Source organism: Rhinolophus sinicus, linkage group LG05, assembly GCF_036562045.2.
Source record: "Rhinolophus sinicus isolate RSC01 linkage group LG05, ASM3656204v1, whole genome shotgun sequence".
Taxonomy (NCBI): Eukaryota; Metazoa; Chordata; class Mammalia; order Chiroptera; family Rhinolophidae; genus Rhinolophus; species Rhinolophus sinicus.
In genome coordinates this window covers 167,724,780-167,746,900 of record NC_133755.1, presented here as the reverse complement: position 1 = coordinate 167,746,900, position 22,121 = coordinate 167,724,780, and the positions used below count along the sequence as shown (strand labels likewise).

Here is a 22,121-nt window from a genome sequence, read left to right as displayed (position 1 = left end):
TAAAGCTCAGGATTTTGTCCTTTTTTACCTCCTGAAGGTTGTCGAGATTTACGAGGAGACCGGGGTTCTCTCCGATAGGGATCATTGGAGCCATATAATTCAATAGTGCCCAGGTTAAGAAGTACTGCTTTCTGGAGATAATCAACCATCGCAATGCCATTACAATTGCCAAAAACTACCCTGGGAATAGGCAAAGAGCAAACATTTTAGCACAAATAAGTAATTGCAAGAAAATGTAGTCTATAAGACCAAAAAAGAAGCATGATGGGTCTTAAAGAAAATTCTTCTTTGAAACAAGACTATCATAGACACAAAAATACAGGTTACATATGTCTTCTCATGAAACTGTGTAGATCTTCTGAAGACATTAATGTTTACAAATTACAAATCAATACCATTAAAAAAAATTTAACACAGGAGTTGCAACTTGATTAAAGACATAAATCCCCATGCTAGGTAATGTGCGTCTATCTTTTAGACTCAGAGGAATTTTGACCCCTCGAGGGAAGACATTCCTTTCCCCTAGGGAAGCAGGAGACTATAGTTTGGTAAGTTTGGTAATCAACTACGAATAAAGTAATTTTATTCCTTTAAGATCGTTTAGGCCAACAGTTGAAAATTAAATGTATAGAGGGGCTATATACTGTATTTTGCCATGTATAATGCTCACCCACATTTTTGGCCCAATCCTTCAGGGAAAAAAATGTTTTGTTTTAATTTTTTAATTCAAATTTTTATTTGTTTACGTTTAGGTGCTACATAGCTTTTTGTAATTACAAAGGAGTTTTAGCATTTATTTTTCAACATACGATGGTACAAGAAATTTTATGTAATAAATAATTACAAAACACAAGAACAGATACAAGGTACACAAATTTATGATATTTACACATCATAGAAGACCAAGAACTCTTGATGGTTGCAAGTTTGTCGTAAGTTCAACAAAACCAATTATTGTATTCCAGCGTATTATTTTGCAAACAGATATCATTACTGATTCCTAGAGTTACACTTTTATCTCATAAGCATAAATCAAAGAATTAAAACCTTTTACATAGATATGGAATTAATACTATCCATGTATAATGCGCATTCTTATTTTTCCCTCATAAATTTGGGCAAAAAAGTGCTCATTATATATGGTGAAATACAGTAAGAAAGTAAAAGAGGCAGATAGGATGGTGGAGAATTGGATCATGTATGACTCATCTAAAGAGGAAAAACTTCAACTGGGTTCTTGTTGAGTATTGCCAAGCAGGAATGGAGAGATGGTCTAGATAATCAGGTTATTTAGTTGAAACTCTAAATATGGATTTCCACAGTAAATAATCTTGGCAACTAATTCAAATTTTAAAAATACTCAATATACTTTTGGCTAAACAAAATACAACTGTGAGCCAAATGAGGCTGTGATCTTAATTCCATCTGTTTCCTTTATGGTCGTGGACAGTAAAATATTAAAAAAGAGGTCTGTGTTCTTACATCACAGGGCAGCAAATAAAAGACATCAAAGAAGACTATCTCAGACTATAGCCAGTCTTAGCTGGGTGCACAACTGCAAGAGATAGAGTACATGGTAGTAGCTACAAGGAGGAAGAAGAAAGATAAATGAGTCCCTAGGCTAGCATCAAGGAAAGAAACAGTGACCTATGCATGATAAATAGCCCTGGAACTGAACAGTTAGTATGTGGTTTCTCTTATTCCACAATGCTGATTTTCAAACAAACAAACATGTACTTTGTAAGTCTATCATATTATAATAAAAAGTATGTATAATTAACACTATATTCTTGAAGGCATGAATTAATAAATGCAGCTGTAGTACAGATGAATGCTTTATTAAACTATTACCATGCCCTTACAATTTATGTAAGTTAACTTTGGGAGTAGAAAGAACAAACTATATAGCGATGGTGAACCACTTACAGAATCAGCTTAGAACATAATCTTCTGGGTTAATGTTGTTAGACCTCCATTATACAAATTATTCCTGAGAATATATCCAGGGGAGGATAGTAATGACTTTAAACCTTTATCTCAAATAATTAACTGGTCCATGAGTCATTTAACTTTATATCAGGAAACAGTATAAGCATATGCAGAGTAAATTATTCAGAACAGAATTATGTCCCAAATAAACACTGGATTTGGTCTGAAATTAAAGTTATACAACAACTTTTTAAGTGATACTATAATAAAGACAATCCTTTCCATTTTTTAAAATAAAAACATATATGGAATACTGTGACGAGAATGAGAAACACAGGTATACTTACAATCCATAGGAAGAATTGACTGCGAGGCTGGTTATTTGTTGTGGTGGTTCTCCACCCACCCATACCAACTGAATAACTAGTTCTGTCTGATAACCTGGGGACTGTTTAAGTGGTGAATTTTTCACTCTGTAACAAAGGAAAATATGTTACTGTTTAACATATCTTCAGTATCTCATTAGCTTATGTAATTATAGTCATGCATAAATACATATACAAAAAATAACTTTATATATGAAATTGTACTAGATATTTAAAAATACAAAAATCAGAATCCTGTCCTCTAGGAGCACTTAATCTAGTTGGAGATCAAACATGTACATAGTTTTTAAAAAAAAGTCATTTGTAAGTTTCACATATAAAATAGGGCGAGGGAATAGGGGGGAGGAAGAAGTGGGTAAGAAGGGGAGGGAGGGATGAAAGAAGGGCAGGGAGGGTTGGGGAGAACAATGAGGAGAAGAAGCAGCCCAGGAATTAAGAAGAAGATAAAAAAGGTGTGTTAGAAAAGTAGACTTAAAATGTAAAAATATGGTTTAACTAAATGAAAACTGGCCAAAAACATAACGAGTTAAAGAATGAAGTAAAAAAATTTGAGCCATTTATTTTTGTGTGTGACTACTTTTACTATTAATATAAAAAAAAATCTACTTTGACTTTAAGGTGAGAACATTTTTGATTGCAGACTTTCTCCAGTAACTGCTCTTGTAAAACATGAAAGCTTGGTTACCTCAACAATTCTTGAAGATTCTACTTTGGAGTGATAGTGTGTAAAAGGATAGCAGGGAGACTACTCAGTATTAAATCTCCTAACATCAAACTCAAAGGTAAGAACCTTTCTGAATCATCATTTAGTTGGTCCTTGTGGTGAAGAGGACTGCGACAGCTGACCTTTTGCTGCGATAATTGGTAGACTCACCCTAGGTAATAAAAGGGTCAGTATGTTGTTCAAATTTCAGGTAAATGTGAACACTGAGGGTACCCCTAATATGAACAAGGTTACAGGCACTTCTGCCTGTGCAGTCTGCAAAGCAATACACTCAGAACTGTACACATGCTGAGGCAGAAGTTCTGATTTTTCTCAGGGAAATACCCACTATTCAGCTGCAGCTGTCAATCTAAACAGCTAGAAACAAAGACTGAATAGCACTTCATCTCCACCAGAGACAGTCTCTGTGGACATAAGCATAAGCCGAAGAGTCTGTGTCATTTGCTCCTTGTAGGAATTAGGTGAAGTTCAAGGAAGTATCCACCTTCCCTCTGGCATATTTAAGGTGCACATTATAATTGGTTCTCAAGAGAAGGAATAGCCATTTAGGGGTAATTTCAGAAGTGCATATATGGGCACATTTAAGTACTTAAGTGACGAAGACACAGAACTCCTGGAATTCTTACCTTATCCAGCATGAAGAAAAGAAAAAAGCTCTTAAACAAAAAATAAGCCAGCTAAAAGTGCAGTGCAATCCCCAATTGTTAAAAAACTAGAAACCAGATCAATAAATGACCGAATATGTTAAGATTTAAAAAATATAAAATGCAGAGTGGGTGGGTGTCATGTTTTATGTCTACAATGGTTACAAAAAAGTTACCATTTTAACTTTTATGTTTTTTATATGTAAATCAAATTGTTTACTTTTTAAAGACTAGGGGTTGAACCTTTATAGAAATGTGTACAAATGTATTTTTAAATGTCAAAATAATGTTTGCAGTTTCAAAAGGATTCTCCATTTAGACATACCCTGCAAAAGCACTATTAAAATATTTAAATAAAAACAAAATTTTATTGGTGAAAAAAGTAAACCAAATAGTTGCTTTTAAAATGTTTTTTTTTTTTTTTTTCAAAAAAACAATTATGGACCAAGGCTTTTTGTATAAAAAACAAAAGAATTTCAGTATTATTTATTTTTAAAATTTATTCAGTCATATTTCCTACTTTAAAAAAATTGGCTTTTGAGACTGTGGAGTAAAATAATGTGAAGTTAGTAAACAACTGTCTTTACCTGAAGATTAAAAGGTAAAAAGTAAGGTATAACTCAAATTACCCGTGATTAATAAAAGTCACTAGTGAATATAAGTATGTGCATTCTAGACCAAAATCTCAAAAACTTGTTAATAAAAATGTTACTAAAATATACTTCAAAGACACAATGTACTTCATATGCTTATAAAAATTAAACAAAAAGCTGGAGAAATACACATTAACATCAGAAGAAAGGGCATTCATGGAAATTTTACAAATTTAAGTTTAAAGTATAGTAGTACTGAATAAGTAACAAAAGAGAAGAATGTAGAATTCTGTCTTTATAAGTCTCATTCTAGCTAAACATGTGCCAGAACTAGAGAAAAAAGGAGGTGTGTATGTATAAGAGAGAAAAAGAGAGAGAGGAGAGAGAAGGAGGAGGGAAATCTGAGATCTTTCTGAGAAACACAGATGCTTGTATTTTTTAGATCTGATCAGTCTCTCATCCTTGGCACCCCTGTCATTGTGAACTGGGTCATTATTTGTTGTGGGGCATTGCCCTGTGCACTGTAGGATGTTTAGCCTCACCCCCAGCCTCTAATGCACTAGATGCCAGGAGTACCCCACATTTTCCCCGGTGTGATAACTAACAGTATCCCCACACACTGCCAAATGCATCCTGAGGAGCAAAATCATCCCCAATGGACAACCACTGGCATAGAATACACCATCTCAAATTTATGTGAACATATACAGAAGATTTTTTAAAATTTACACATTTTAAATAATTTTGATGTAATAAAATCTGCCTTATCTTTGGGATAAATGTATTTTTGATTACATGGACAGTCTCCACCGCAATTGCTGAACTATTCACCAACAGAAGAGATTCTACTAGCAGATCTAAAGCAAAGCGGTACAAAGCCTGCAAATGCACTGTCTCTCCTACCACCCTTCCTACCTTGAATCTACTACAGTCTGGCTTTTGGCCCCCACTCTTGTACTGAATCGTTGTGACATTTTCCACAACCACTTTTCAATCATTAACCTAATTGGCTTCTCTGTAAATGTAACATTTTAACCACAGTCTTTATAAAATTCTTCAACGATTTTTAACTCTTTCCTCGTTGTTTTATTTTTCTGCCTTATTTAAGACTCACACGCTTTGAAAAATTAAACCACACAATACAATTGGACAGAAAAAAGGAAAACAGAACTTGATCCAATTTATTTCCATATAAAAACAAAATGTATTCAGATGCGGAATACAACAGCAAAGGCATTTAAATAATAATGCTGTGGTGCTAGAGGAGATTCAGAGAAAGACAAGAAAATGATTACAAAAAAGTAAATCTCTAAAGACTGAAAAAATAGAATTTTCAGAATGGTAGAAAGCAGTCTAAATATACATTTCATCCATATATAAATTCAGACTGAAAAACGTCAATGGCTCTAGAGGACTCAGCTATACATACAGAGGAAGATTCATGCTGGTCCAAGTAGTACGTTTAAAGACCAAATCTTAGTACTTTAAGAATAAAGTCATGCAATGCAATCATATTCCTCTTGACATCACAGAAAAATAAGTGGAATCAATCACAGTGAAACACAGAAAGAGATGCTCTTATGCCATTTTACTCTATCACAGAAAAATGTTACGGTAGCTTTACTAGTGCTTACAATTTACCTAAATTAAAAGGTAATTTTCAAAACATCTGTAGTTTTTTTCATAACTTACTTTAAACAAGGGACATTATCACGAAGCCCGTCGGAAGAACTGCTACTGGTGGAAGGATGAGACTGAGGAGGAATGGGTTGAGGATTGGCACCCCCCACTGGTGTTGGCAGAGGGGGTGCCTGTTCACCCTCTGGGGATTCCACGTCATTTATCTCATATAGCAATCGAACTTCAAGCATCTGTCGTAAAAGTAAGACAGCTTACCTACTCCCAATAATGACTGGACATTTTATTACAGTTTATACACATACACGTGCACTTCAGTGGCAAGAACATTTTTAAAGGCGAAAATTCAGCAAGATTTCTAAAGTAAGGATATAGCAAAGTAAAGAATGTTGTTTCTGACTCAGCTTTTTAAAAAATGATAATGCGTATGTGTGCCAGTCACACACACAGGCATTATGATTTTAAATTTATGGCACCCCTGTTAACATCAAATGAGGGTATGCTCATACTCAAATTAGCTTTCTTCAAATGAAAAAAACGATGTATTTAAGGACTTTATGTTCAGTAAGAAGATATGCATAAAAATACGCTGTTTTTCACAAAAGATAGATGGTAATACAAATACTGAAGTGTCTTCAAAAATTCTGGACACAACTGACTGCAAATAATCTTCTAATGAGTCAAAAACTTTAAAACATCAAACATCTGACATTGAAAATAACTAAGAGACTGTTACCGGAATGACTTCTGTAACCACTTCTTGCTTGCTAAATCTATAAATAATGACGTGAGCTGAAACTCCGGCTATGCACAGCATTCTACTTTCTGGACACCAGGAGATGATCTGAATGGCATAGGGATCTTCATCGACAATGTCTGTGTTTGGCCTGTCCTCTTTATTTCTTGACTTTTCAAACACTTTAGCTGTCTTTAGTTTATATAATACTTGTAGAGTTACTAGAAAAAAAATAATATATGTTAGATAATTTAATACAAAAAGAACAAATACAAGGTAATATTTAATCAGTCACATTATGTAAAGAAATAACCTAGACTTATTTGAAGCATATTTTATTCCTAGGTCTACATTTCTCTACTATACTTTTAGATAATGTACTCAGTGTACTCACTGACGAAAAAAAGTGCACTCATTGTACTCATTAAAAACAATTCACCATTATGATGAATTTGGATAACCTAAAACAAATGAGTAACAAAAGGACTTTGTGAAAAAAAATGTATAAAATAAAACTAATAAATAATATATTTTGCTTTCTAAAATTATTTTCTAATATTTTATCTACAAAGGAACCAATATTATCTAATACTTCTACAGGATGAAACATAATTTATCCTGAGTTAACTGGATTCTATGGGCTTGCTATGTATGTTTTGCAAACATTAGCCGTTCAAAGCATTTTTTCCTTTTTTGCTATTATATAACCGCATATATTTCAAAAAGACAACACAAATTTTGTGACATAAGTTTAGAATCACACATTAAAATTATTCTACAAATTTATGTTGATTTGAAATACATTCCCACTTTTCCTACCTCTGACTTAGGAAGAAGAGAAGGTTTGAAGAAATTTTGAAGAAAGGATTTGAAGACTTCTGTTGAGAACTACTCTTCATTTACTAATTAATATCCTGAAAATATCTTTAATCTATTAAAAATCCTAAACTCCTATACATGATTAATAGGTATTAAGTTTATAGCCTCCAAATTTCAAACTAAATGTTGGTTATGCAATTATTACAATAAAGGTTGTATAAAAGCAATGACTGTATAACATATAACAAATAATATTCAATATACTTACTTGCAGAAGCATCCCAGAACTTAACTGACCCATCAGCATGCCTATCAAAAGCAAATGAGTTAAGAATGTGATGAAAAAAAAAGTTTTTCATTCTTTGAATTATATTGTTATTTAAAAAGACAGTCACCAAAATGAGGAAAAGATAAAATTCAGGGTAAATTCGCAGCTTCTAGGCAGTAACTTATTTCTTATTATGTTATAGCATAGAGGAAAACACTATTTGCCCAATTCATGTATTAATTATATTTAGCTACTATTCATTTATTTGGTGAAAACAGACTTTTACTTACCCTGTAATAATTATTTCTGGGTAACTCTGAGCACCCAAGCCCCAATTACCTCCATTGATGGGCCATTCCTATAAGAAAAGATTATTACATAAAGCAACTTCCAGGCATTCCACACATCTTCATACATATGACAACAGTAAACAATATATTTTGCTTCCAAAAAGAATTTTCTCTATATTTTCTGTAGAAAAGGTATGCAATGTTATGAAACACTCCAAGGTGATGAATATAAAATACTAATGTATTAATGTAAAATTAAATACTAAAACTCATGTTCAATACCTTTTTGCTGTAACCTTGACGTTTCTGTCTAGCTCCAACTGAATAAAGTGCAGGAATAAGATCCACAGGACAATCAGCAAAATATTCGCAACATGTAACAGGAGATTCATGTATACTCAAAGGGTAGGGATTTTCAAATATAGGATATCTTTAACAACAGGAATAGAAAAATATTTATTAAATTAACAAATTATTACGTATGCTAATACAACAATGAAAACTTCTTAGAATATTTATAGTTCTGGAATGGAAAAATAATTTAAAGCTTGATTAATTTAAAGTTAACATCCTTTGAAGGTCCACATAACATATTAACATACTACCTGAATTTACATTTTAAAACTTTTAGGATAGTATGTTCTGCTCTATGAAATTTTAGAAATTACAAACATTCCACCCCAGAGATTTAATAGGTTTAATTTATGCAAATATGTAAAACATGACATCTTATATAATGACTGCTGTTCAATTAGAAGAGTAAATAGAAAAACTGCAATTGGAACTACATACCATGTGCCACACACCGGACTAAGTGCTTTATATACATATATCTTACTTACTTCATGCACCAAACTTATGATACATGCATTTTACTGAAGAACAAAAGCTCAGAGAGAGTAACATTCCAAAGGCATGCCAGCTAGCAAGGAGAAGCAGAAATTAAACTGTGCTCTTAATCATTAAGCTAAAAGTTTCTCAAAAAACAGATACCTCATTCTTGTATCAGTAGAGTGAATACAGATTTTTAATTCTCCTTTTTTTCCCATTAGTGCAATTCCTAGTGCAATATTTAACCTAGAAATGCTATCTTGTTTTAGTGATAATTTAAATAAAATTCTATCTTAAATGGTTTTTAGATATGAAATTATGTTAAATAAAGCAAAAAAATGCTTTCAAAAATCATAAAATTAATTAAAATCCTAACCAAAAATACAATGATATTTCTTTTCTGGTTTTAAAGTCCTTGGAATTGAGAATGGTTACTGAAAAATATGTGTAAAACCAGAAACCGGCTTAAAAAGTCTAAAAAGTTCAGAGTGGCTAATCTGCAAAAATTAGATGTATATTGATCAGCCTACTAGTGACAATAATTTAAAAGTTATTAGAGAAAATTTCAGAAAAGTCCTTTCTAGACTTCAAAATGAACCCAACTGCCATCACTCCCTCCTCAACAATACATAAGAAAACAGAAGTCAAACTTAAAACAAAAACATGCATTAAAAAAATGGCAGGCAACTTTTTCTCTTTATAAACACACTTTATAATCCTTAGCTCAATTATTCTACTACTACTACACATTTAACTGATACCTTTGCTAAATAAAATGCTTAGTCACAAGTTATTTGCACAGTATTTTCTTTAATTTAAATATATCTCAGTACAGACTGCATATGAAAAGTCTCACTATTTGAAAATTTACCTAAGTAAAAATATATATAATCATATTAAGAATATGTTATTCTAGGGCTGTCATTTAGAAATAATGTTTTATATTCCTTTGTTCCACAATGGTATTGTTATTTAAAAAAAAACACGATTATTACAGGTAGTGTGTACTAAGTTGATTTGAATTTAAGAATGCCTTAAAATGGGGAAATAATACTGTTCACTTATACCTCAGGGTTTTCCAATCTGAGTACTATTCACATCTTGGGTCAGATAACTATTGTGGGGGGACCGTCCAGGGATGTTTAGCAGCATCCCTGTTCTTCACCACTAGATGGCAGTAGCACATCCTCCTCGCAATAAAAGTGTTTACACAGACAATGCCAAATATCTCCTGGGGGTCAAAATTGCCCCCAGTTGAGAAATACTGAAATATTGAATGGATAAACTCAATTAAAACCCTATTTAATGACTAGCTCTCAGGAGATACAAATAGATAGTACAATGTTCTTCCATTCAAAGAATTTATAAGTAAACACAGCATCATCTATGTTAGAAAAAGCAAAATATGGCAAATACCAAAAAAAGTTGTAAAGGAGTGATGGTGGGAATTTGCAATGAGAAAATGGTTAAGAAAAAAATAGGAAAAACTTAAAGAGGAGAAGGCAGCTGACTTTGAAAGATGGACTTCTGATGGCAGTGAAACAACTGGAGTGTTTGAGCTGATGGAAACTATGTAAGAAAGGATATGGAAGTGTGATGTTTGTTTAACACCCAGTTCAGTTTTTCTAGGGAATAAGGCACCTGCAGGAAGGCAGTGATAAAACAGGTACCCTGAATCCCTACTGTGAACAGTAGCAGGCTGAGAAGGTGTTTTTAAATAAAAAAACCACAGAGAACCACAGTGGTTCAAGGAGAATAGCAAGATTGTTGCTGCACGTGAAATTAACCTAATAGTTTTCATGACACACTGCAGGAGAGTGAATACAGCTGCAAGAGCTTATTCTGGAGGCAAACTGTGATGGGATCAACTTTGGACATGCTGATGCCGTGTCCTCTGTGTACCCAAGTATTAGGCTGAATCATAAAATTTCAGAAATTTAACAAATTTTGACTTAAAGAATGGAAATTCTATTTCATCAACATAATAAGAGGAATTTTGCAGGTAATTAGAAATGTGCATCTGGATCTCTAAACAGAGATCAAGGTTATGAATATAAATGTAGTGTTTTCAAAGAAATGAAACAGCCCAGCCTATGCTAAAAAGAAGATTTTTTTTTTCAACATACTAAAATAATCGCTCACCAAATTATTTTCTTACCCATTTTGTGCTAGGTCTATAAGTACTAAATCCTTTTCTAGAAGAACAACCACAGCATACGGTTCCTGAAAATCTGGAATAGGAAAACAATGCATGAACAATAGTTTTAAACATGCAAGAGGACAGCAAATTATATAATAAACAGTTTCTGCTTGGTTTGCATTTTATTTTGCCCCATTCTTTCAAGTATGTAACATTCTCATCTTGTACTGCATATAATTTAAAGATAGTATGTTTCAAATGAGATAAGTCTATATAATAGCCTGTACACAATTATTTCAGTTTTGTAAAGATGAGTAAGACAAGAAGCTCACAGTAACGTCTATGGTATTGCAAATTACAAGGCAGACCATGTACAACAAACACAAAATTTAAATCTGAATACCCATAAGAACAACTCTTATTATTGGATCTGACAGGAACTCAACGGAGTACTATTATTATATTATAATCTCTTTCTTGGATATTTTTATATGTGCCAGCTACCTATAAAATGCATTGCATCTTTACATCTCAATTAGCTTCAAATGAAGAAAGATCCAGATTTAAATTCCTCTTGAAACGCTCGTTGTGATGGTTAATTTTATGTCAACTTGGTTAGAGCATGGTGCCTGGGTGTTTGGTCAAACACTAGTCTAAATGCTTTAGATGCGATTAACATTTAAATCAGTAGACTGAGTAAAGTAGATTATCCTAGATAATGTGGATGGGGCTCATCCTATCAACCCATCATTGCCTGAAGAGCAAAAACTGAAGTTTTCGGAAAATGAAGCACTTCTGCCTCAAGGTGGCAACATAGAAACCTGCCCGAGTTTCCATCCTTCAGAACTGGGACCCAAAAATGCAACATCTACTCTTTCCTACATTTTCTGCCTACAGGCTTGTTCTATAAATCTTATACGTATCAGCTTCCACAACTGCATGAACCAGTTCCTTAAATTCTCTCCATCTCTATCTCTATCTCTATCTCTATCTCTATCTCTATCTCTTAATGGTTGTGTTTTTCTGGAGAACTTTGACTAATACACTAGTATATAACAGAATTTTAAAACGTTTCTTAATGTGGATTGTTTCGTTTATCCTTTAAAGGCACTTACTGCTAATATGTAATATTAAACAAAATTAACTTCTGAAATAAAATTTGCAAAGTTATGAAGGCAGCATCTCTTCCCAGAAGAATGAGCACAATAAGGAAACTACTTAGATAATATATAGGTCTTTGCGTTGAGTAACATATTTATGGAGAGTGAGTTTTAAAGATGCAAAGCTTACCATTGGGGTACGGTGTTTCACATAGCGTTAGAAAATCAACAATTGAATAGTCCATTTCTAGCACAGCAGTACTTTTCCCATGCATAACTGTTAAACAAGGTCTTCTTCCTACAGTATCATATGACAAACCTCCTGATAAAATAATAAAAGGTTCCCTGGAAATAAAATGCATAGTTAGGATTATAAATAGCATGGTGGAGATTAAATTTTTTCTTGCTATATCATAAAGTTTTTTATTTAGTGAAATATTCAAATCTTAAATTCTAACATTTTAATGCATTATTTAATTGAATATTTGCATGTGGATTTTTAAACTGTGTTAGGTAAGACCCAGGTGAATTCCTGAAAATTAACCTATAATAAGAATGGACACTGACCACATTTGAATCTCACACCTCCTGCTGCTCCCTAATTTTTTTCCCTTTATCTTCTTTATACAGTTGTCAAAAAATTATCTCTGGGTTTCTGCTGAGAAGTCTCTTGAATGGACTGCCTTTATTTCCAACCCTAAAAACCAGGCTTTCTCAAGAGAAGTTCCAAGAGAAAATGCTAATGGCTTAAAGCATTCATTGTACCTAACGAATTAACTTCTCACTGATGCATCAAAAATGTACTAGCTACAAATCACCCCTGACAAAAGTGAGAAAATAGTCACTCAAATCATTTTCTGTAGTGCTTCATTCTCTCCTGGAACCTTGGCTGGTATGCTCTCACACCACAGCTACCATGCACATTTATCAGTTGCCAGCCTGCCACTTCTAATTAGTCCTACAACTCTGTCTCTCTATCAGTCATTATCAAATTGAATGATTTATCTAGACTCACTTTTAAAAACTGCATACTAAATAAGCAAAAGAGGAAAAAAAAAACAAGTATCTTTTCATGTTTTGGTCTGTGTGTATTTCTTTATCATTAACTTGCTTATTCAATGTTTTTGCCATGTTTTTATTAGATTAGTTATCCTTTTCTAATTGGTTTGTAAGAGTTCTTTGCATTGTAAGGAAATTAAGTCTTGATCTGCCGTATGTATCTTCTCATTTGTTGGTGGGGAAGTTATTTATGGTACATTATACGGATGATTTAAAATGTTCTATATATGGTTTTCTTAAATCTCGTCATTTATGATTTTTTGGTAGTTTTTAATGTTTACTCTATGGCCGGTATATCTATCTTCCCCCCTTCACATTTAGTACAAACAGTATGCAACAAGGAACTACACTGCCTGCATTTTTAATGTCAGTTCTGGTTTTACTTTCTGTGTGATCTTGGACAAGGTACGTAACCTCTTTGTGCGTAGCTTCTGCATTTATAAAATGGAGATCGAGTGACAAGTACCTACCCTCAGACAATTATTGAATTAATATATGCAAAGCACAAATTATGCAAAGCACAGTACAGCCTTAGTAAGAATGACCTATTATTATTATTAAAAAAATCACTATTACCCCTTGTAAAAGGTTCCTTTCTTGTGACTTGTGGGGGAAAAAATGAAAACTTCTAAATTATATTTATTCTTATCTAAAACAATAAACTCAACTAAAATTTACTTAGAGTAGTAGTAGTACTGGAATGTAATTTATACGTAATATATCAATATGAGGTCAAATAACAACTGCTTTTTATAAACATTTTACTCATTTAAAATACATAAAATAACATATGTATATATGTGTGTTTGTGTGTATAGTATTTTCTTATTTAAAACTACACCCTCATTTATCCCAGTTTTCCCTCTTTGCGTTATTATTTTTTCATGCATTTATTACTATAATTAATGTAATTATTTTGCTTAGTGTTTTTCTCATGAAAATGTAAGCTCCACAAGGGCAAGAGGTTTTGTCCATTTTGTTCATTTCTGCATCCAAAGCAGCATGAAGTAGGTAAATGGATGAATTAATAGTAATGTATATTACCCTAATCATTGTCTAGCTTACTATCATTTAGATTTTTCACCACCAAACTAGTTCAGCTAAGTGACAGTAACCAGAGCTTAAAATTTTGTCCTGAATAGAACTACAACCATATATTTCTTATTTCAATCTCTTAACATACTGTGATTATTATGACTGTGTCAGGAAAGAAAATTTAATTTTATTCCACTTTTTGTCACATATAATGAATAAATAGACTATATCTCCTCTCTTCTGTATTTTGAAACAACAGCACACAGCTAAATATAACAGACTAGGAAGAAGCGTGAAGAGTCCTAACTTAAACTTTTACAGAGTGGGAAGCCTGGGCCCGGTATTTTATATATAATATTTCAAGAACAGTCTGATAAGTATGTTTTTACATATATTCAACTTAAAAAAAAAGTATTATTAATATAAGGACCATGAACAGGAAGATGCTGAGCTAAACATTACAAAATAGTATTTCCATGGAGATACTGGGAAAGGATTGCCAGGTAGATGACCAGTTATTAGATAACCTGTTAACATGGTATTAAATAACACCATGGCAATTAGGTAGATTTATTTTCAAAAGGCAACTAAGTGTTCCGTGTTTTTGTAACTTAGGAGAAAAAAAATATACAATTAAAAATATGGGTAAGAAATCGTTTGAAAGGAAAACCAAGGAAACATTATTTTTCATAAAAATAAGTTTCCCAAATCCAGCAATAAATGCATGCACATATTTTTTTTTTTTAACTTTTCTTATTTTATGTACTGTTTTTTAAAAAATCATCTATGTTTGCCAGGCAGGAAATCACCTGACCTATGAACCCCGGCAGGTTTTATTTTTTTCATTCTAATGCCCCAAACTTGATGAATAAATATTAATCAAATGAGTATCTTACAAGAAGAAATTAGTCATAAATAAAAGAAAATAAAGTTAAATATTTTAACACTAGACGGTGAAATTATAAAATTCAAAGTCTTTGTTGGCATTTGGAATTACATTAAAAGTTCTAGGGATCTAGACTATTTCTAGATAACGTGAATTATACAGGTAGATAATCTATTTTTTTTAAATAAAAGGTTAGCCTTTTTTTAAGTTCTAAAAAGATCTAGAAGTAAAATACTTTTTATTCCATTACTTTAAGCAAAATACCTTTTAATGATGTTGGATGTTCCCCAAGACCCTCATTTTTAAGACAGCCAGGTTCGGAAGGTATTAATTTGGACATTTTATAATTTTGATTGGACTTTTTAAGAGGCTAGACATGTCAGGGAAGTATATATGCTTCTTGCTTCTGATTAACCTCCCTAGCTTGACCTTGACAGTAGCTTTGGCTAAAGTTGTGTTTCTATAAGAAGCACTCTTTACTTCTACCCAAAACGCCATTTGTATAACCAATTTGTTCAACTCAGTTCCATACACTACCCATTCCTTCTCTCAAATATTTTTTGAGCACCTATAACCCTGAGAGTAAAACAGTATTCTCATGTTTAGTCTAGACAAACAGTAAACACATTATGATAGTGTTATGAAGAAAATAAAATGAGATAGCGCGATGGGCTGACTGTGAGGGCAGGACTTGAGGGATAACTAGAAGACAGAGTGGTCAGAAAGGCCCCTGGAGTAATGACAGATGAGCTGGGATCAGAATGAAGAGGGACCAGCCATTCAAAGATACTGGAGTAGGAGAAGGATGTACCTTCTAGGCAGCAGGAATAACCCCTGCCAAGGCCTCAAGTTAGGAGTGAGTCTGGTGTATCTGAGGACCTCAAAAGGCCAGTGTGGATATAACAAAATGAATAAAGTAATACATAGTAATATATGACACAACCCCAGATCTTGCAGACACCTCCTGTTTGCTCTAAGAACCTGTCTCCTCCATTTTATCTCCACGATGATTTCAGTGCTGGCTTTAATAACCTGCAGCTTTTATTAGTACAATAGCATCTGTATAGTTCACTGCCTGAGATATACTCTCCCTCATTTTGTTTGGGTAATTGCTATTTCTCCTATAAAACGCAGTCCAATCATTATCTCCTCAGAAAATCCTTTTCTGACCCATCCACCACGAATGAGTGGCTGCCCTTCCTATGTTCCTAAGCACCCTTAGTGTGCCTCTTTTCAACATTTACCACACTGAGTTGTCATTGTTTAGATTCCCTTTGTATTGTGAGCTTCTTCATGACACAGAATGTGTATTTTACCTCCGTACTCCCCTGCTTTAGCTAGGTATCCCAAAAAGTGTTGGTCAAATATACATTTTAAATACCACAAACCTACTGCTCAGTGTTTAAGATAAAGTGAGTTAGGTAGATCTATCCTAATGATAAAAATTCCACAAAAATTATGCTTTTGGATTTCGATGTATTATAGTGTTAATATGCAGGTTGTTTAGTATGCATGAGATTTATAAGGACACAACAGTAATTCATATTAGTCCATTACTTTGGGTTCTCTCTAGCATCTATACAAATAAGAGAATTTATGTAACAATTAGACATTTTTTCAAAAAGAAATCTAAAATACTTAATGTACTCTTTGTCGTGTGCAATTAATTTTTGATTAAATGGACTGCATACAAGTATGATTTCAAAGTTTACCTATGAGAGAACGTTGCATAGTTTTCAAACTATTTACTGAAGACAAGGCCTTGCAGGATATTTGGTCCTCTCTAAAACATCCATGGAGACATTTGGTCCATACCCAAACCAAAAGATCATTGAACTTTAGTCCTGTTAAAAATATCCATGGAGACATCTGGTACATGCCAAAAGGTCACTGAAATTTTGGTCCTATCGAAATATGCATGAGCATATGTGGTCCATGCCAAATGGTCCTTGATATCTGGTCCTGTCAAAAATGTCCACACTTAAAAAATGTCCTTGTGTTCAAACAGCCCATAATGTTTATTCATACTTTTGGCTTATAGGATTAACACATAAAAAATACTACCATGTTCTATCGGTCCATCAATTGTGTTGTGGCTGTCCTGCCAATAATAACTTTTCTTAACGAATCATGGACCAAATATCTCAATGCATGTTTTAGACAGGACGAAATATGACTGACCTTTTGGGGTGGACCAAATGTCTCTGTGGATGTTTTGGACAAGAGCAAATGTCTACTAATCCAGGGACTTGATCACTATCCTCTAGAAAGACATAATTTAAATCATACAAGCTGGTATCTATATATGTTATAAGCAGCCAAGGTACTAGAACAATATGTGAACCACAACAAAGATATTCAATTTATGTACAGATCTTACATGAAAGCATCTTTAGGAATGGGGAAAAATGTAAAGCAGGATGAATAATGATGAGAAATCTATCCTTAAATTAGCTTGAGCACTCCATAAAGCTTTAAGGATGCACCAGAGAACCAATTTAGATGCCGAATAAGGCATGGCTCTAAAAGTAGAAATTGTAAGAAAGCTCAGAATGAACTTCAGTAGTAGGAAAATAGCAAGAACAACCTAGAGGCAGAATCAGAAGAGCATGCCTGAATAGCCTTAACAAACAAGTAACAATTCTGAAAACAATTAGATTTGAAATGAAACTGTGCCCTTTTACAAATAATACAAATTAAAAAAACTACAAGGTTTTTAATTCTGTTTTAGGATTTAAAAAGGGAAGAATTGTTACCAAGTAAGTATCAACCACTAACATATTAATCTTGTTAAATTCATAAGTTAGTTTCTAGATAGAGGGGCACAGACAAGCTTACGAGTAATTTCTGGTCCCTCCAAAACATCAATGCTTAGCTGGATGACTGTGTGCAAAAAATTAAATTGGAAAGTTTCTATGAGTCACTGCTGCTTTGCATGCAGATACAAACAAATTTAACTTCAACCCCTTATTATCACAGCAGGTTGCCTTTCCAGTAACAGCAGTCATTTATAGGAGTTCACAATGTGGTTACAGAATTTAAGATAATTTTACAGAAAAAATGCTGATTGTTTAAGGTTAGTGAATTAATAAAACAAAAATAATACCCCATTCATAAGACAAGTGAAATTGTTATATTTTATATTTTAAGTATACACAGATATTTTCAAAAAGTAATGTGCCAATTTGTCAAGATTCATAAAAATCTTTCATCTTCAAAATTTCACAACTTGAAATTGTAAAGAAACAATTCAACAGACTTTACTATTGTACTATGTATAAGAAAGGATATGCTTTGTTTACGGTGGCCAAGACATGGAAACAACCAAAATGTCCTTCGATAGATGAATGGATAAAGAAGTTGTGGTATATATACACAATGGAATACTATTCGGCGGTAAGAAAAGATGATATAGGACAACATGGATGGATCTTGAGAGTGTAATCAGACAGAAAAAGCAGAGAACCATGTGATTTCACTGATATGTGGTATATAAACCAAAAGCAACAAAAGAACAAGACAAACAAATGAGAAACAGAAACTCATAGACACAGACAATAGTTTAGTGGTTACCAGAGGGTAAGGGGGTGGGGGGTGGGGGGTGGGAGATGAGGGTAAGGGGGATCGAATATATGGTGATGGAAGGAGAACTGACTCTGGGTGATGAACACACAATGGGATTTATAGATGATGTAATACAGAATTGTACACCTGAAATCTATGTAATTTTACTAACAATTGTCACCCCAATAAATTTAATAAAATTAAATTAAAAAAAAAAAAGAAAGGATATGTGCACTCCTACATTATCAGTAATATTTAAAATCTGATTATTTATATCAAAAAAGCTAAATGTTCAACAAAAGGGAAGAATGTATGAATAAACTACACAGTCCTTAAGACTATTTAAAAAACTGATAAAACCTAGTAACACTTTAAACATGTTAAAAAAAAATACCAAACTGAATACGCTCCAAGAATCAAGTGAAAATGGATATATATCTGAAAAGAGACCTAGGGAAAATGAACAAATAAAACAAATTGTTTGAGAATGGTGGAATTACAGGTAATACACTTCTCTTGTGAGGATTTTATTAAATGTTATAACTTAAAAAACAAAAAATCTAGGTACTTTTTAAAAACACTTCAGAGAATAAGATATTCACAATGGTTAAAATGAGATTAATATAATTGTGGACTAATTAAATATACATCTTTAAAAGAATTTTTCCTTTGAAGTACCATGAAAACAATTTGCCAATCTGATGTTACCATATTTGTCACTACACTCTGTATTCAAGTACTGCTAAAATGTACTTTATGCTGAAGAATTTTCTGCTTCCCAGGCTATGCAAAAATAACTATACAAATTAAGTCAGGATATTCTTATGATTCATCCACTCAACAAGCATTTATTAAGTGCTTAATGTGTGCTGCTCATTGCAGCAGGGGCCAAGAAGTCTCCTTTTCCATCATTTAATTCTCCCGCGCACTCCATCCTTTAGCCAGCATATATTCCCTTGTACTGCACTTTTTATTCTTGTCATCTACTTCACCTAGTTCAATGTTCCATTTCAGGACGCAAAACTTATCTTAATCCTAAGACTTTTGGTTCTGTGGCCAAAAATCATTTCTAAAAGAATGCATCTGGATCATATAATCACATAATAATGCCGTTAGTATTTAAAAAAGAAAGTTATCTTCTCTATCTATACTTTGTACTATCTATACTTTGTAAGAAATTTGCTCGAAAACTTTCTTCCAAAATTATTCTCTTTTCATGTCCAGTGTCCCCAATGCCAACAGCTCACTCTTTTCTGCCATTAATCATACAAGGTCTTCGTTTGTTTAAAGTAAAAACAAAAAACTCTGTCTTAGTCTTCCTGTGACACATAATTGCTACTTATATCTACTGCTGAATTCACTGAACACATGTTGTACACCAGTATTTTCTATTGTGAATCCACCATTTCTTTTCTTCTTTTAATGTCCCTACATTGGCTCATGTTTGAAATGATGCTAATAAAGTACTCTTACAAATTAATCCTTCCTACAATATAAATCTCCTAATCTTTCTTGGTATTCTAATCAATCTTTCTCGAGCAGCAAGCAAAACTTAACATACTCTCTCCTTATAAACACTTCAAGGACATGATATCCTGTGTTCCTATTTTTTCCCTTTTTAGAAAAGAATCTACTGTTTAGAATTGACTAGTCCTGCTTTTTATTTCTTCATTTTTGGTCTCTTTCAGGATAAAATACCAGTGCTGGGAGTCTTGGCTCTAAAGCATTCTGCATTATCAGGGAACCATTCTGTTTGTGCTCTTTTTTCTTAGATTCAAGCTACATCACCTCCATTTTAGCAACTGCCATTGGTTGAATGTAGTTCAAGAGCTCAATACATGTTCACTTTCAAAGTTAACAAGTAAAACTGGCAAATGATATCAAAACGGATTTTTGCATCAGTAGACTTAAAAATGTGATATTAGTTTTAATTTAGCAATAATAAATTAAAAACGAATATAGGTAAAAGCTTAAAAATAGAGGAATCTTAGCACTTTACATTGATAGAAACCATGGACAAAACTCAATATATAGCACATACTCATATAGCTACTAATGAGGTATTCTAATGTCAGAAGACAGAGCTCTCAATCTAGTAGTCTTAGTTTTCTAGATAGATGGGATTATACCATAAAAGCGTTATGGCATGTTAAGTCAAATGTTACCTTAAAATTAAGAAAGTGAATGAGAACTTATCCTCATTAAGTAAAAGGGAGAAAATGTTCTAGTTTTGAGAGAATGAAGATAATAAAGATAAATCTGAGGTAAGTGTTAAAAAAGACTCCCTCTGAAGACAGTCATAAAATGAGAATTAGCCAATTTAAGACTGAAACTTTCTGATCCGACATAATAAAAAATAACACGAAACCAGGGAAGGTTATGTGATGAAGAATTTGAAATTTTACGAGTCCATGGACTCAGAGGTCTGCACCCATTAGGGGAAATAAAACATAAATCTGCCCGTGGATTTTTCCTAAACAGGTGTAAGACCCAGTGCTATGACCAAACTGGGATACCATACAATCTAACCTGGACTTAACGAATTCAGAATTGAATTTGTAGCCTGGAAGTGATCTGTGAAGCTCTCTGGTTGTCTGAGTAGCTGGGGTGCCTTGTGTGGACACCCTGTTAGAGGCACAGACAGATCGCAGTTCACATTAGTGAGTAACTCGCATTGAGTGTGATTTAATGTTAAATTTAAGGTGATCTGATAAGTAGGAAACTTAAAAGTGAGTTGACTTCTTGGCATACTGAGTGACTTGTAAATCATTAGGACGATTCTATCCTAGCCCACGCTGTGACAATGTTCCGTGTACTGATTAAAAGCTCCAGCTCCAGAGTCAACCTGGGCTCCAATTCCAATTCTGTGACTTATTGGGACAAGTTAATTTAAGCTTTCTATGACTGTATATCCCAAAACGGAGTCGATAAAAGTCCCCATTCCACAGTGCTGTTATGAGAATTATGAAAGTCAACACCTTCAAATTGCATAGGAGAATATATGGCCTATGGTAAGCGAATAACGGATGTTCACTTAATCTACTAATATTTTTCTTCTTGGTGCTTGGAAGCCAAGCTATTGAGGTGAGGGTTTTGAGGTAAAGATGTAAGATACTATTTTTGTCTCAAGTAAGGATATGACAACTGCTAAGACAATACGAAAGGAAACTGCTTTTGTCTCTGAAAGCAGGCATGCTGTCCAAATGAGTTTCTCCTCTTGTTGCTATGGCTTAGCAAGAGTTGGGATGGAAGACGGAATGAATATGAAACATTTTCTGACTCTAATTCGTTGGTGGTAAGAGAATGATGAGAGCAGAGGCTCCGTGTATGATAAAAGGAAGGCAATACAAACATATTCACTAATGTAAAGACTATTACTAAACCTGTGAATCCAAAACATCATTGTCAACGATCAACATATCTGTGAATGAGCTGAAGAAGTTTCTTCCTCTGCAGTTTTGTAGCAGATAATCGAGCAG

The 22,121-nt window shown here is 33.3% G+C and overlaps 1 protein-coding gene across 6 annotated transcripts in view; it reads right to left on the bottom strand.

The window, feature by feature from the left end:
* STXBP5 (syntaxin binding protein 5) overlaps nt 1–22,121 on the bottom strand; it is a 158,862-nt gene that overhangs the window by 51,878 nt on the left and 84,863 nt on the right. For all 6 annotated transcript variants that reach the window (XM_019746935.2, XM_019746931.2, XM_074333689.1 and 3 more), the window contains exons 10-18: nt 12,289–12,443; nt 11,017–11,089; nt 8,310–8,457; nt 8,028–8,095; nt 7,738–7,778; nt 6,651–6,871; nt 5,969–6,147; nt 2,277–2,402; nt 29–180 (exon numbers count right to left, since the gene is read on the bottom strand). In XM_019746935.2, the coding sequence (XP_019602494.2) occupies nt 29–180; nt 2,277–2,402; nt 5,969–6,147; nt 6,651–6,871; nt 7,738–7,778; nt 8,028–8,095; nt 8,310–8,457; nt 11,017–11,089; nt 12,289–12,443 (1,163 nt within the window). The remainder of the gene's footprint in view (nt 1–28; nt 181–2,276; nt 2,403–5,968; nt 6,148–6,650; nt 6,872–7,737; nt 7,779–8,027; nt 8,096–8,309; nt 8,458–11,016; nt 11,090–12,288; nt 12,444–22,121) is intronic.